Raw genomic sequence first — 16,643 nt, forward strand, 5'->3', positions numbered from 1 at the left:
GCCACACAGGGACTTGGTTGGGTTAGAAGATGGAGGCACTGATAAGCCACTGTAAGCCGCAGCCACCCAGTCTAGCTGCCCTGGGTCTCTCACTGCCAAATGGGCCATAACCAATGACCCACTTGGGTGTCTCAAACTTTGCTTCCCGTTTTCCAACTGAGTGGTTGAGGAGTTGTTTGTTAGGGCAACACATGTTAACTGAAAGAGACGGCGATTAGACGTGCTAAAAAGCACATTATTATCCTATAACATGATTCCATCTAATCTGTTACAGCGCAAGCCGGTGTTTGGAATCAAGACTCGGTCCTCGTGACACAGGAGGTTATCTACTGGGCTTGTTTGGCTCGAGGAAGGCAGAAGTCTTCAGCAAAGACACACAGGCTGATATCACTGCTGTGGCATCACGGCTAGCTCCGCATTCACAATCTGAGAGCCAGATTAAATCTGCAGAACAACAAGCTCACTGCCAAATACCACAGGGAAGTCTGCAGAAAGTCAGAAGTAAACTATGTCTGCGAGTGAGCACACAGCATTCTACACACCAAGATAAAAATCTCCACACAGAACCACAATTGACAAAAAACAAAGTTTATGGAGTTAAAATGAAATAAAACCGGTGACTAGTGAGGGAATGAGCCGGGGCAAACAGAAGCACAAGTATTGCTTCTTCTCAACAATGAAAAAGTCACAACAGGCATCCTTCTCTCAGATTAACATCCTTGGCTAAGACAGGGCCATCTGTGTTATGCCAACTGCCTGGCACAGAAACAGAGATGTAGGGGAGATGAGCAGGGAAGGAAGGGGGCAGGGGGGGAGAAAAGGAGGCGGGAGGTGGAAAGGCAGAAAAAAATAAACACGAGACCAGATTAAAATTTCTAGGCAGGAGCCATGTGACCATAGGAAGGAGGAAAGACGGTGGAAAATCACAGAGTCGTATCTCATGTTTCTTCATCTTCTCACAGAAAGCTCGTCTGTCTTGTGTTTTATGAGACAGGTAGTTTGGCAAGACGGGGCTGACATCACATTCCTGCTACACTAAGAAGTCAAAACGCATAACAAAGCAGGTGAAACCTTAACTATTCAAGGTGCAAACTCCAGTCTTGTTGATACCTGTGCTTGTTCCCTTGAATGTGGCTTGCTATAATCGTACCCTCTTAAAACAATAAAGCACCTCAACACCAGAGCTACATGTCTACCCAAGATTACTTTAACTGCTTAGACTACAAGCATGTTCATTCAAACAATGAAGCAACTCTTAATACTCATTAAACAATTCAACCCTTTTGAAACCAACACAGCAGAGTCCATCTGAACCGCTCACCCCCCATTAGCTCTACGACTTGTTACTTGACCATGTATAGCACCGCATGGTGGGCTGGGTGGTGTAAAAAGGAATCCAAATGAAAGAAAACATGTTGATATTGAAGTGTTCGCTGAACAAATGTGTAAAAAACACATGGTTCAGGAAAAAAAAGAGCGAGACAAGTACTGTAACTGCTGTCATACGAGAGTAAAACCATACGTATAGGAAGACGGAAGTAAATACAATTTAGTGCAATTCTACACTCTGACAGCTGTCCCATGAATGCATCACCCTGCATGAGACAGTTCACATATTAGCTGTAGCTTCCTGTTTTACGGTAGCTCTTTAACACAAAAACACCTGAAATACCAAAATCATAAATTAATCAGTTAGGCTAATGCTGGTAAATATCAGTCCAAAATTCTACCAGTTCTGATGTAAAAATTATTATTTTTTTAGTCTTATACAAATTTCAATTGAATACAGTTTCTTTCCACAGCAGTACAAAATCTGAAACAGCAAATTCTATAAAAATTCAGGACACATACATCTTTTGTTAATCAAGTGACCAATAAATTAATAAATGTAAAAATTTAATATGTAAATACAACTGCAGACTACAACAAACTCAAGATTATTTGCACCCTCATCATGATTTTAAAGATTTGTATTTTGGTCTGACTTACAACTATAGTCTTTTAGATTTTTAAAAAGGCATTAGTTAAAATTTCTTATTTAAATAATCACAACAAAAATGGTCCATCAACTCACTGCCACCTTGTAACCTTAGTAACTTTAATATCAAATGTCCTCTGCATAGTATTTTTTTCTAATTCAATGACTTCTGGTAAACGCTGAAGGCTGCAATTACTACAGAAGAGAGATGAAAATTTTGATGATTAACATCCAGAGATCGCACGCTAAAGTGAGTTTTCATGTGTCATCAGGGAAAAATAAAATAGCTTCAATTGCTCCCTGATCAACAGAGGCCTTGTGTTGTCATATTGAGGGCCATACTACATCATTCACTGTCATCGGTCTGCATGACTTCACCTAAATGAAGTCACAGCGTCTCCGAGCGACTGCATCTTCATTTCTAACTCATCAATGGCATGTTGTGTTTGAAGTCCTTACAAGAGCTTAAGATGTGTCATGGCCTTGTGGAGCCACGGGACTGAAGAAGCAGGTTTGGTTATATTCAAACGCCTCAAGCAGTCTGCATCGCTCGGTCTCAGCCGACTGACGCAGCACGTTTTCAGCTCCATAGGCAAAGTATTCACTGAGGTCACTGACCGCCACACTGTTCTCAGCAGGCTACAACTCACTTTAGCTGCTTCCTGTCTGCCTCCCTTCTGTTGCACAGAGGGAGGGATGCAGAGGGAAGCTACACTTCATCACATGCAGACACACTGCTGTGGGACAGCGCACGCAACTGTCCCCATGCCTCGTCTACTCCAGTAACTGTACTCAGCATCAAAGCATTATCAACCGAGAAGCTTCTGGGGGGGAAAAAAAATGTAAGTTGATTATACATAAACTGTTGGAAAATAATCTGAGCCTATTTTTATCTGAATGCTGAAAAAGTAATCGGTGCACAGGTGTTCTCTTTGAGGGGGCCAGTCATGCTTCCTACAGTCCCTCTTAAGCCTCCTGGGAGAGAGAGAATGAGAGGGAGAGAAAGATAATCCCCGCTAGAGTCTCCAAAGGACAGAAATAATTAGTTAATACCTTTAACACAGTCTAAGCTTGTGATTTTCTTAGGTTAGAATGATGCAAAATAGAATCTCCCTGTGCATTTGCAAACCGCTGATCACTGCTCCTCAGCAGATTAAGAATGTGAGTCAGTTTACCTGTAGCAACCTTTTAAAACTCGGCGGTAACCCATTTACAACTTAGAGGACTCCTTCATGAAGCCGAGATTGACATCTCCCAACAGACATCTCCATTATACTATCATGATGTCTGAGAACAGAGAGGAGTATAAGTAGAGGCCATCCTGAGGGAGCGAGGCATTCCCCACTAAGAGTAATCACTGATACATGCAACATATTTACTCAAGTGGAACCAAGACAAGACAGGAAAAAACAGGATTTAAATAATAATTTCACCTTCAGGATGTGTAGCAAAAAAGGTGTTTCTTTCTTAAAATAAAAAACACATTTAATTTCTTTTTAAAAAAAATCATACTTAGGTGTTAGATAGAATGCCATTACTATACCTGTAGCTCACACCAGGCCACCTCCACCCAGGTCTCAGTATCCAGGCCTTTGTAGACCGTCTTGAAGGATCCTCTCCCCAGCTCGATGTCGAACTTGAGAAATCTTCCCCCCGGAGACGTGGAGACGGCCTTCATCTCTGCTTCCTCTTCGTTCTCCTCACTCGCAGCCTTTATGGCAGCTCTGCTCCCATCGCTGCATGTGACACTCAACGCATCTCCACCCTTCTCCTTCTCCTCGTCGGCACTGGCGCTCTCTGTTGCACTGTCTTTCTGCCCACCTTGACTCTCAGTGCTGGAGCCCTCCTGTATCCCACAGCTCGTGCCCCGAGTCCTGTCCACGATTGTCCTCAGGTTGATGTTGAGGATCTTACTCCTGTTGTCACACTCTAGTGCTTCGAAGGCCTGCTCGTCCGTGTCCGAGAACCACAGGCTCCTCCTGATGAATCTCTGATGCACATTCCTCTGATAGCTGGAGGACGGATATGCGCTGGGGTCACTCCCACCTCTCACTACTGGGTCCACAAGGTTGACATTTCCATCACCCGTGACCTCATGCATATTCATGGTCAGTCCGCACTGAGATTTGGGCATGATGGAGGGGTGTTTAGGTTCTTGGTGGGCCTCGGAGCTTGAATTAGACTCCGGCTCCATGCTGATGAATAAAAGTTCAGTCACTTTGGTTTCCAGGTGGTTCCTGCCATGGCCAGATGAATACCTGCAGCGCCCACTCGGTGACGCAGTCCGCCAGCAGAGGCCCTCAACAGCTCCGGGATGGAGGACACTCTCCGGGTCTCATCGGATATGAGAGCTGCGGAAGAGATGTGGCCAGTTAATGAGGAAAAAGACGGGATTTCCCCCCCACCTTCTCCGAGGGATTAATGACTTGTTTGGAGTGAACTGGCGTCATTAAATACGGGTGAATGAGAAGACGCGAGTTAGACATGCTGACGGTAGAAGCCATTACCGTCCAGGTGAACGACAAAAACTAACTAACACAAGTTTACAGGCTAACCGCAGCTAAATGGTCATTTAATTAGAGTCCCAAACGCTGGCATTTCACTTACGATAAAGGAAATAAAAATATCACTTACGTGGCTTTTTAAAGGTGAGCAGACAGCGAAGAGAGGAACCTGCCAGCTCCAGTTTTGTCTTTATTATTATCGGTGAAACCTCGCTAACGCTAGCAGGCTGTCCACGGCAGAAAGGTGGACTTTAAAAAAAAAAAAAAAAAACGCCCTTATCTGGATATTCTGTCCATGTTGGCGTCCGGGAGCCGCCGCAAAACCACCGACAACAAAACACACACTCAACTCAGGCTCCGCTAACTACAAACGCACACACCCAATGTCGATGAGGCGGAGGAAAAAAAAATGTAAATGTTATCTCCTTTCAGGGTCCTGGCATCCCTCCCTCCCGGCCGCGGCTCTCCGCTCTCCGCTCGCTGTAGTTTTAAAGCCCTTCAACACGCGGAGGCATTTTCCGTCTCCCTGCTCTCCCCCTCGGCAATTAACTCACGCGGACAGCTGTTTTCGCTTGTCATCGTCTCCTCTCTCTCTCCCCCTCTCTCTCTCTCTCTCCCCCCATCATTCAGGGTCTATGCATCGGCGAGGCGCAGCGGTGTGTTTCCCATTCAGCCCGCCCGGCTCCCCTCCACGCCCCTGGTAACGAGCGGAGCCACGCGGCCAATCACACCGCGCGCCGGGACGCCGCGGAGAGCCTGCTCGTCACGGTGTGGCGCCCCGTCCGCGGCCGCGGTGACACGAGAAGACCAGCCGAGGGAAAATATACACAGCAATTAAGCTTCTACTTACATGCAAAAAAAAAAAAATAAAAAAATAAAGCTTCTTATCTGTAACAAAAAAAAAAAGAAAAGAAAAGAAAAAAAAAAATAAAAGAACAACAAATTTTTTTACACGCCCCTCACTGAGTCAGTCACGTGTCTTCCTTCAACAGCACGGTAGAAATAATAATGTTTGCATCTCAATAATTTCCATAAATGCACATTTCTTGCTGTCTTTATGCTTGCAGGTCCCGTCCTCTTCCTCTTTCTCTCTTTGCAGCTCAGCTTCCAGAGCTGCAGGACGGAAGATGATGGACATCAGCAGCAGCAGCAGCAACAGGGGAGGCGGGACCGAGGTAAGAGCATTTCAAACCATTTATCACTAAGGAAATAGACAAATCCTGCACCGTGTATTGACTCTTGAAGTGTACTGAGTGTTATAGCTGAGCAGCTCACAATTAAAGAAGGAAACATTCGGAGCATGACCTGGATGTAATGTTCTGCCAAACAACAGATTCTTCTTTACTTGAAAATATTGTTTAAGGGATAAATTAAGATGTGCATCAGCAATACAGAGTTAAATCCATCGAAATAAAATCCAAACAAGTTCAATATTCAGCATTTCATAAGAAATGAAACTTCAGTGCAGCTGTCCTCCAACCATGAAGCTTAAAGTAGTTTTTTTCTTGAGTAAAGTGTTCCTTATATAGCCAGACTTTGTTGGGGCTGTTCCATTTTAAGGTAAGTTGATCCCCTTCATGTGTTTTTTTCCTTGCAATTTCATTCTTGTCTCTCAAGTTACATTTGGTCTGCCTGAAAAAGGAAAACTGTATGCATTTTCTCACAATATGAGTGATGTCAGAATAGATATGCAGAGAAACAAGTCAATACAGGAAAACATTTAAGCAGAGATATTCATGTCTGCTGCATGCACAATGGGTCAGATGACAGTCTGAGCACTGAGGTATTGTTGGCACCTGAGTGACCTTATAAATAATGAATGCCTTCCTTTGTTTCCACTTCATTGGCCTAAATGCACACATAACACGGATGCACACACAGCTTTACTTTCATCTGCTGTCATCCTTCTTCATGCAACAGCTACATTGTTGCAGGACAACTGTTTAAGCGTGCAGTGTTTATAGTGTTTTATGTAGCAATTAAATTTGCCATTTGACGAGTAATTACAATATACCGTTACTCAGCAGCACATCCTGCACCCAGTTTTACAGGGCAAGGAAATGGACTTCACTCTTTCATCTCCTTCGTCGCTGTCTTTAATAACACCATTTAATTTCAGATAAATGTGTGTCGTCTGTGAATGGGGAACAAGGGAGGAGGAAGAGAGACCCAGGCAGCCGGAGACACTTCCTGGTGATAGTCAGAGCTCAGCCAGCAGATGCAAAACGTAATGCCTTCAACGCTCGATAAAATGAGAAATTGATCTCATTTACAATGTGTCCCCCACTAGTGTGAATCAATAATACTGAAATCAATCCATGGCTGTTTTGTGGAGTGAAGATCTCAGCTGCAGACTGTAAGAGTCACATCTGTGTTACACTGAAGACTAATCTGTGTTACATTTTAGCTCAGCACTGGCATATTCCTTACTATTTATCTCTTCTTCTTTTTTTTTATAATAATCTATAGTAATCAGTATCTTTTAAAATGCATTTCATTCAGTGCCACAGCTGGAAAGAGAACCACTTTGAAACAGCCATGTTTGCTTTGCATTGTGTAAGGCTGTAAAACTAAAAGCTCTACAGAGAATCGTGGAAATTAGATTTACTGTTGGGTCGATCCTCATCTGGAGGAGGGCCAGAGTTTGAGGTGAGTAAGAGAGGAAGGCTGCTGATAGGACGTGATGGATGGGATGAGAAGAAGTGCTCGTGTATGAAAAAGAAGGGAAGGGGGAAACATGCCGTGCAGTAACAGTGCTAAAGTGACTTTTTTCATCATTTTATCCAAATGCAGAAAGTCCAGTTAATTGAATAATAAATGTAGGGTTTCCACAAGTCGCAAGCGGTGTCAAGCAATGCTGCTACAAAGGCTTTTCATGTCAGAAACAGAGCTTAAGAGTACAAAGCAGTGGTTTCTCAGCAAGTGACACAGAGATATTCCGCTTTCCTTAATCAGTCAGTGTGACGACGTGGGAAAAGGCAAAAAGTTTAGGATTAGGTGTACAAGGTGAAAGAGTTCATTTCTTCAGCTTGGGAGTCAGCCACAACCTGAGTTAGCTTTTGATTACAGTGATTTTTTTTCCTCCTTCAGTTTAGAAACCACAGTCTTTCCAAAGGTTTAGGTTGCAGGTTGTGTGCAGAAGCAGCTTTTTTCATTTCTGGAGTGAAAGTCTATTGGAAAAGAACTTTTCACCATTTTGAGTTCACTTTTCTCAAATCGAAGCTAAAATTTGATTGATTGCTCTCTGTAAGACTATGAATATTATTGCTCGAAATAAAAGATGAAATGAAACGTAACGAAAATTAAAAGACTTTTGTAGTGTGCTGTGGAATGTTAACCTTTTGATATCATGTCTTCTGCTGAAGGTTTGATTTTTAACCACCCTGAATTCATGAACGTAGCTGTGATTGATAATTCCATCTTCCATGTGAATTGTGTCTTTGAAAACTAAAACACAAAGGTAAAACTGAAATTAATACTCTGCAATTAACTTGCATTTAATTAAAAGAGACTTAAATACCCTCTGGAATGATGTATGTGTGATATTTGATTATAAATATTACATTCATATATTTAATGCAGAGTTCTTTGGGATAGAGTGGGTAGGATTCATTTTTTATTGACCGGTTCAGTAGCCAATCATGGTGAACATCCCTATACACCCCCGACAAGGCAAATGGTGCTGATACTGCAGAATAAGATTAGAACGCAATATTATGATCATTATTAATATCACAGATCAAGAGATTAAATAAAAATACACAGAAACACAACATAATAACTGTGAAAAGATCATCGCATGGTTAAGAAACATTTATTTTTCACTTTGAGTTCATTCATTTATCTTTCATGAACGTAAATGCATTTTAATTTGTCAGTACAGCGCACAACTTTAATCATTTAAAGATGTTTTGAATTAATAAACCACTGAATTCTTGTTTTCCATCTTATATTCACAAAGTCCAATATTATTGACACCTGATTTTACTCTGTGAAAACAGGGATATAATAAATACTACCATCCAAAGCCATCTGTCATTCCTCTGCGATGCACTGATGAGAGTTCAAACAGCTTTTTCAAGTCCCACTATCTTCCCTCCCTCCTCCCATCGCTCTCTCTGTCTCTCCCCCTCCGCTTGTCCCCCGAGTCTAATTCAAACAAGAAATTGCAGTTTGAATAATTCACCCACAAAAATAAGCATCGAAACCAAGAACCAGTGCAGAGCGATTGACTTAATGAGAAACTTTCCTTCACTTTAGATAACAATACATGTTGAAAGGCTGGATGACTGACAAGCGTTCCGTTTCTTCGGCAAACAAAAGTCTCTAATAGTGTGCAAATGTAGGTTATCTTCCTTTTTCCCTGGATGGGATATCGTCTGTAGTGTGCTTCTTCGTGCATTGCCACATATTCTTTGCCCTACTCGTCTCTATGGTTACGACTGTGACTGTATGTTTTCAGCCATATGATCGGAGGAGACAGCAGGATTATACCCGGGAAAAGACTTGGACCGAATGAATAGTTTAAATCGTGCAAATGCACCATTCTAACCCACATACATGTTTTAGGGGGATTTTTGGAGAAAAATCTCCTGCTCTGTTTCTAGACACAGTGACTCCATGTTTTCAACCCAAGTTCTCACAACAAGCATTATCTCACTGTGGTCTGTTGACTCTGGGATAAAGGGCTGTCTTTGAAAGGCCTGTGTCAGTGTTTGAGAGCAGAATGGCTGACCCTGACACGTCATGACGGTGTGCCGTTTGTGACGTTCGCCGTAAATCACAGTCGCAAGGACACCTGACCGCACCGCGCTGCCTTCCAGGGGGGCATGCTTTGGTCCTGGAAAAGCTCTTTTAATTTATTCTCATGGGTGGCACTGCAGAGATCTATGGCTCAGAGTGAAACAGATTTTTCTGGGAGCAGATGGGTGTTTGCTGGATGTTGTCGACACATCTCTACAGCTTTCAAATTAAGCTGTGCCAGTTTAGAAAATCAAAACTGATCGGTTCACTGCCAGATTAAGAACCTGCCCAATGACATGTGTGATCCGTGTCCCATCAAGCTTTGGCTTATTAGGAGAATTAATCATTTTTTGGTCTGGTAGTAATCACAGGATTGATAAAAACTCATCAAAAATAATTACTGCATCCAGACCACCTGAAGGACCACGCCTTCTGTGCAGCTTGTCCTTCTCCCCTCGCACAACAACCTAACCGACGCCAGCAGATTGTTGTGAATCTCCCTAAGACGTTGTAATTCTGCTGTAGCCTACCCCTCCAGCAAATTAGAGGGTGCAGCGCTTCTTCTCTCAGTTTTCATCTTCATCCTGGGAGCAGAGGGAAGACGACTCGTACCAGCTCTGTGGTTTGGTTAATCTCTGACAAACTGCGATCTGTGCAGCTGCAGGGGCGTGTTGTGAGAACAACAAGGAGATTTTGGTGCTCAGGAAGAGAGTGCTGATTATTTCATGTTCGCTGAGAGTGTAAATGTTCGGGCTTTGGCCTTGGTGCTGTTGAATCCTTTGTGATCGGGCTCAGGTGTTGGCCAGGCCTTGCTGAAAAAGTAGGTGTAAGTGGTAGCTGGTTTAGCAGAAGTGCTCCAACTGAAGAGATTTTGCCATCATTTTAAATGAGAGTGATTTCTTTTGTGCAAGGGAAGTACTGTATGTGTGCAAGCATGTGCAAGCTGTATATATATTTTTTTCTTTATAGCACAAGGCCCTCAGGAATAGAGTGGATGCACACACACAGACCTAACAAATCCTTTGTTATGTAATCATTGCCCACACACAAATCAATAAGGTATAAAGTGTGAGATTAATTTTTCTCTTAAGCCTTTTAATTTGCACCTACTGATCCATTATTTTCCTTACATCCTCTCTAAAGTTTATAGTATTAATACATGATTTTTCTCTCAAAAGCAGCACAGTGTGCTGATAGTCACTGAGGAGAACGGCTGTCATTAAATAAGGTTTAGAGTTAAACTCTTGGTTTTATTCATCCCGTTTCTGCGGCTAACACTGTAATCATGCAGTGATATGAACAGGATGTGACTGAAGGGTCATTGCATTACTCTGCACTGCCAGTGTGTTTACTTACACTCCATACACAGCCATCGCCGCTTTGATCTGGAAAGTCAACAAACACTGGAATAGTAGGCTGAGAGCTGAGAGACGGAGAACAGTCCAGGCTTACAGAAACAAATAATCTGTTCCAACTCACCGCTGAGAGGGGAAAAGGAAGAAGAAAATGTGAAAGGGAAGACTGAAAGAGATGATTTGAAGCTGCAGACACACCCTGGTGCGCTGCCTGCCTCACCACATCTTAATGGGTCTGTTACCAGTTCGTCAGTCTCTCTTTGCTGCGCTAATGGTCACTCCTCTGCAATAGCTGCTTCTTACTCTAATTAGGTCAGAATGATAACCAGATCCTCACCATCACTGCACAGGAAGCACAAAATTACTGCTAGTCTCATCAGTATGCTGCCTAGTTGCTCTGCTGGGAGAACAATATGCGGCGCAGTGCATGCTTTGCTGTCTATTTCCAGGCATTATCTGCGATGCATAAACATGATCTCTGTGCCAGTTACTTTCTTCTCCCCCCAGGCCACGAATCCAGATGTTTGGCGCAGCAACCCAGCCCCTCTGAACATGAACCAGTACGCCAATAAGAAGAGTGCAGCTGAGAGCATGCTGGATGTGGCTCTGCTGATGGCCAACGCCTCCCAGCTGAAAGCCGTGCTGGATCAGGGGTCAAACTTTCCCTTTTACGCGCCCACCGTCGCCCTCATAAGCATCTCCCTGTGTCTTCAGGTCACGGTTGGGATTGTGCTTATCTTTATAGGTGAGAAAACAAACAAAACCGGGCTACTTCTGGCATGTCGGGGGTCTCTAAACATTCCCTTCATGTCCCACCCCCTCCTCCACATCTCTCAGTAAGATCGAAGCTCTCTGTATTCCACCTTACGCCCCACAGTGCATCCCCCCTTCACCAATGTCACGTCCACTGACTGTCAACAAACAGCCCATTACCAGCGGGACACTGGCTGTAACTATGGAGACCAGGCCTGACACCAGGTCAGAGTTCACTAGGTTTTAGTGCTCTGTCAGCACTCGCGGGAGACGACGGCGAGGGGATCATAAAATTCAGTGTAATGTGTGTTTAAACGTGTCAGTATGTATCGCCGGGCATGACTGTACATGATCTGATGCAAACAGGAATCATAACAAAAGAATAAACAAATCAAAGAATGCACTTTATTCACACATCTGGTGATTTTAGTGGAGATTTTACATGTATGAAAAAAGTGAGTGAGATGGGTTAGGAGGAAATTCACTGTTTATTTTTCTCATGCAGACTAAGTCGTACATGAACTTCAGCCGGCGTGAGCTGGCTCGCAGGATGAGTGAATAAACACTTTGTCACATGAGATTACCTTATCTGAAAAAAATAACCTGTACACAGTACATATCTCCCTCCTGCATGTAATGATATAAAAATATTCATGAAATAATCCTTTTGTGGCACTCCCAGCTGAATATTTGTTTTCTTTTTCCTGCAAAATATGAAACAACTTCATAATTATCAGGTAGTTAATCTGCTCTATGTTGGGAGAAAAAGATCACAACAATCATTACTAATCATCTTGATTATAATTAGACGTAATTGACAGTTAAGAGGCGCACGCTGAGCTTCGAATTTTAATGAGTTCAGGTGTCAGCAAGAAGTTGAGCACCACAAATTAAGAATAATTCATTGGTCCTTCCTCTGCGCTCCCTCAAAATCTTCTGATTCTAGCACCTCCTAATCAGTCGCCACCAGAATATCAAACACCGGCCATTCTCTTCGCTCTTTTCTTTTTCCGCCTTCACTTTCTTTTGCCTTTCCTGAACCCGGCTGGCCTCGCTGTCCCAAACCCTCCACTCCAAACCTCGCCCTCCCTCTCCCGTGGATCCAGCTCTGTTAATAGAGCCAGTGGTGCGTGATGTGAGCGGCCTACATACCGCCCTCAGAGCCTCACTCCCGCCCCCACCCATGCAGATGAGGCACACACACTCACACACACACAGCCAGGCACGGTCCTTACACCATTTGACCTTTGGTAATTGTCCTCAAATACACACATGCACGTATACGGAACATGTGGAGTCACCGCTGCAGGGCGAAGTCACACACACACCTATACCCCTGCACAAACATTTCTAGACATTAGTTTAAACATTAATCACAGGTCAGTAATGATGACCTTGATGTTATCACCGTGAATCAGTTGGTTCAGCCTGACTCTGTGTAAACAAAGCAGATTAAAAAAATGAGAGAAACTCAAGATCCCCTTAATTATTTTTTTAGCCTTCCTCTATATTGTTGTTTTACTAAATCTGATTATTTGGTGCTTGTAATGTTGCCGATGTGACTATATTGAATCCTTCTTGACATCTGATGCAAAAGAATAACAGTTTTAATAAATGTACATTTATTTTGTCAAGACACCGTTTCGATGGTGTGTTATTGTGGCAGCTGATGGACTGATGAGCTGTCCAGCACGTACTGTGCTCCCATCCACTCCCAGCCCCACAGCCCTGAGTTACACAAAGCACTATAAAACCCTGATGGGTGTATTGTTGGTTTTTTGTCATTAGCTGTGTGTGTAAACATGTTTCTAATCATCGTGAGGGAGGACCATAGTCAAATCGAGTGGTGTTAGGGTTAGGGTTAGGGTTAGGTTGACCCCCATGACCCCTGCTTACCAGCTGAATATGAGGGTTGAATAACATGCTGAGGCCTTTCAGTGGAGAGTTTGCATGTTCTCTCCTGTGCTTGTTTATGTTTTCAATATGCACTTTTCCTTTTTTACGAAAAAGAAAAACATGTTTGTGTCAGTTGCTGACCTTAGAGTGAGTTGGTGTGAGTGTGTGTCTGTGTGTATGGATGGATGGATGGATGGATGGATGGATGAATAGATGATTGCTTTAGCTACATTTTTAGGCTTTTTGTGTTGACTGTTTCTTTTACAGAATCAAACATTTCATGTTAAATTATTACTCTAGACATAATCCTTTAAAGTAACTCTTGTCCAGGTTTTTAATATAGTGATGACCAAAGTCAGCTTCACATCATGAGACATTACTTCTGCCTTTCACTGCTGTTGATTGACTGTCGAGTTTCTGAGCAAAGTGTTTGAACTATTGATGAATTCCTTGTCTTCGTGGATAATGTGCATCCATCTCACCATTTACCTTTCACCCCTCCACTCTTACGGCAGCCATCTCCCTGCTTTCCTTAAATACATCCATGAATCCCTGAAAAAAGTAAGTCTGTGAATCAGGCAGACATTTAAATTCAATGTGGACTGACTCATTTCCTTTTCTGTCTTCATTTTGAAGGTTAATTATATTTTGCGGCTCCACACAAAGCTGCTTCGGGAAGGGAGTGAGGCTCTTTTATTGAAGAAGCTTCCAGACCTTTTGACTTATCCCAATATTATTTATTGAATTCTTGAGTGTTTAATAGATGGTCACAAAATAAGTATTAATTAGACATCCATCAATATGATGAAGTATTGATCACAGATTCTGCCAAGCAAAATAAAAAGAGTGACTACAGTAAAGTCGTGACTGTCGGTAAAAAAGGAATAGTCATGCTTTTCTCTGTTAACGGCTTGTCAAGCCGAATCCTTTGAGGAATCTCTCTTTCACATGACCTATTCAAACCCAGAATTGAGTTTATAAAGATCTGTGGTTGACTGTGAAGCCGTGTTATGAGCTGACTTGAATCCCTGAATAAACTTGATCACCGTGGTTTGATTTAATGTTTATTGAGTTAGCGAGTTATGAAACGGACGGTTGTTGTTTGCCGGTTGTTGTCCGCAGTTCGGTGGGACCTGAACGATGAGCAGAAACACTGGCGCCTGAACCTGATGGAAAGCGTGGCCACAGGCCTGGTTTTCATCATCGTGGTGGTGAACATCTTCATCGCAGCTTTCGGAGTCCATCGGACGAACGGCAGCGACTGACACAAAGGTATTCTCTCTATTTTTTGCTAATCACATACATTCTTTTCATCCCCCTCTTTCACTGCTCCGCCCTCTATTTAACCCGGCATTTTGTCTCCCCGCTCACTGTGCAGGTTGCTCCTAAAGACATCCATGTCGTCAGCAGGTTTTTTTTTTTTTTTTTTTGGTCCACTTCTGACCCGACCACCGCAGTCAGCCCCCTCCCTGACCTACAAACACACTGACCTCTCCAGACCCCCACAGAAGGTTCCACCAGAAAACAGGTGAAGTCAGACTGCTGCTGTTCATTTACCAGAAAAAAAAGAAAAAAAAAAACAACAATGTCCGGCCCTGCTGCAGACGAATAGAGAAAATGCAGCGAACCGGAGAGAAACAACCTCGGTGACAAAGTGTGAAACACAAACACGTTTGTTCCTTGTGCGCAAACAGGAAAGTGAACACAGCGGCGTTCGGGCACATGTGGCCTGGCGCCGTCTGCCTCCTGCGCCGTCCGACTTTGACCCCGAGTGCTGGCCAGACGCACACGCGCCACCGCGGCCTTTTTTGCACACAGGGCTTCAATTTTTAATAGCGCCGATGACGTCGGAGTGGGATGACAGGTTCTGTTCCAGACGGCTCAGAATGAGTCGGCCGAGCACGTGCATGCAGGGCAGGACAGGGCAGGGCAGGGCAGGGCGCGCCTCCGACCCACCTCTGCAGCTTTAACCTCGCCGTCACATCTGTCCACAAACACAGGCGTGAAGCCTAACGCTCAATTATAGCAATGTTTGGTTGTGCCACAACAGCAAACACACACCAAACACAGACTGCAGTGAGACGCTGTAACAATAAACCTCAACACACTTTATTACGCGAGGCAGTATTTTCCCTACTTGTTGGCCTGTGTTTTATCTGCTCAAAATGATGTGTTCTCTGCCCCTTTGTAACCTTTGTTTATGTGAGACACACAGGTTGGTATTTTTTAACTACACTATATCATTATAACAGGTATTATCATATCTGTTAATACCTCTAACTATAAAGATTTAATCTTTATAAAGTATTTTTTTTTTAAAAAGGGAGAAATATTTGATATGAAATATTCCTACGTTTTAATATTTTGGATTATAAAGACTTACAGGATAAAATAAAGAATAAAACATGAATATTTCAGTTTCTGTGTAATATTTTTAAAACATATGGACCCTTTCATGGTTTCCAATTTCCTGTGTACATTATTGTGATTTAGTAGCCTTTAACACTATTGGCGTTTTAGATTGGAAGCTGTGCTTTTTATATTGTTATTCTTGAGGCGGCCTTTGAGTCGAGTGTTGTTAACTTCAGCTTTGTATTTATTTAAGGGTTTAGTTCATGTTTACTGGGCAACTCATGTTCTCTGTTTGTCCAGCATCCGTCTGTCTATCGGCAATCTGGAGCCGTGGCTGCGGCTCAGTGGACCGCCAGCAGCTGGTGAGTCACGGTGAACAATGCTGGGGTCTGTGCAGAACTACTTGTTAAATTGGACGTCCTAATTAGACTTGTGTTTCAGCAATGTCACTGAAACAGCAATTAGACCCCGGGCTAGTGCTCATTTTATGCACTTCACTGGTTTAACATGAGAACATAAAAGCGGCCTGTTTAACATATTTATCAGACAAATACCTGAGTTGTATTCAAATCCGCAATTTTCTTCAATGTGACTGTGACAAAGCACCTTTCAGATGACAAACTAACGTCACAATCTTATCTTTTCCCTCCTCCACAACTACCATTGGTAACCGTGGAAACAACCAGGCGAGGCGAAGGCCAGATTGATGATGCTCGCGTGCACGTACGCATGCACGCACACACACACACACACAGCTCCACTCAGGGCAGATCTGTAGACTGATATACATTATGTATCCGTGTGCGGCCGCCGCTCCTCTGGTTTTATTCCAGTTCTGAAGCTAAACGGACATCAGAGGAGGCCGACGGCCGACGAGGAGTTTCACTTCCAGTGGCCTATTAATAGCTCCCTCGTGGGAATGCGGATGCTGGTATTTCAAAGTGAACAATCACTTTTAGTGACATTTTCCAACCCCCTGCGACACCTCCCCGTCCCTCCTCTCCCTCGAGCTGCCTCCCCGCTCATCTGTTGCTGTCGGAGACGGAGACAGGAAGCGTTGCT

General features: G+C 43.4%; 2 protein-coding genes across 4 annotated transcripts in view; one reads left to right on the forward strand and one right to left on the reverse strand.

The window, feature by feature from the left end:
- LOC115408069 (serine/threonine-protein kinase WNK2) overlaps nt 1–4,732 on the reverse strand; it is a 43,218-nt gene extending 38,486 nt beyond the window's left edge. The window contains exons 1-2 of one of the 2 annotated variants that reach the window (XM_030118660.1): nt 4,613–4,732; nt 3,522–4,329 (exon numbers count right to left, since the gene is read on the reverse strand). In XM_030118660.1, coding sequence (XP_029974520.1) covers nt 3,522–4,172 — 651 coding nt within the window. In that variant the 5' untranslated portion in view covers nt 4,173–4,329; nt 4,613–4,732. Of the gene's footprint in view, nt 1–3,521; nt 4,358–4,612 lie in introns of those variants that run through there. The other variant, XM_030118661.1, reaches the window with a different exon arrangement.
- A 5,951-nt stretch (nt 4,733–10,683) lies between these two features.
- On the forward strand, nt 10,684–14,740 carry LOC115408075 (ninjurin-1). Of its 2 annotated transcripts, none has more exons than XM_030118669.1 (3): nt 10,684–10,813; nt 11,088–11,325; nt 14,352–14,740. In XM_030118669.1, the coding sequence occupies exons 2-3, from the start codon at nt 11,133–11,135 to the stop codon at nt 14,492–14,494; spliced, it is 336 nt and encodes a 111-aa protein (XP_029974529.1). In that variant the 5' UTR covers nt 10,684–10,813; nt 11,088–11,132; the 3' UTR covers nt 14,495–14,740. The 2 variants fall into 2 exon arrangements, with proteins under 2 accessions (XP_029974529.1, XP_029974530.1); XM_030118670.1 differs by lacking the exon at nt 10,684–10,813 and having other exon boundaries at nt 11,093–11,325; nt 14,352–14,501; nt 14,608–14,740.
- Nucleotides 14,741–16,643: the final 1,903 nt, after the last annotated feature.

Source organism: Salarias fasciatus, chromosome 20 (genome assembly GCF_902148845.1).
Source record: "Salarias fasciatus chromosome 20, fSalaFa1.1, whole genome shotgun sequence".
NCBI classification, from domain to species: domain Eukaryota; kingdom Metazoa; phylum Chordata; class Actinopteri; order Blenniiformes; family Blenniidae; genus Salarias; species Salarias fasciatus.

Excerpts from the sequence above, each read along its gene's own strand:
- LOC115408075 (XM_030118669.1), top strand. The coding sequence starts at position 11,133 with ATGAACCAGTACGCCAATAAGAAGAGTGCAGCTGAGAGCATGCTGGAT. Across the intron at positions 11,326-14,351 it reads GATTGTGCTTATCTTTATAG|TTCGGTGGGACCTGAACGAT; the intron begins GTGAGAAAACAA and ends TGTTGTCCGCAG.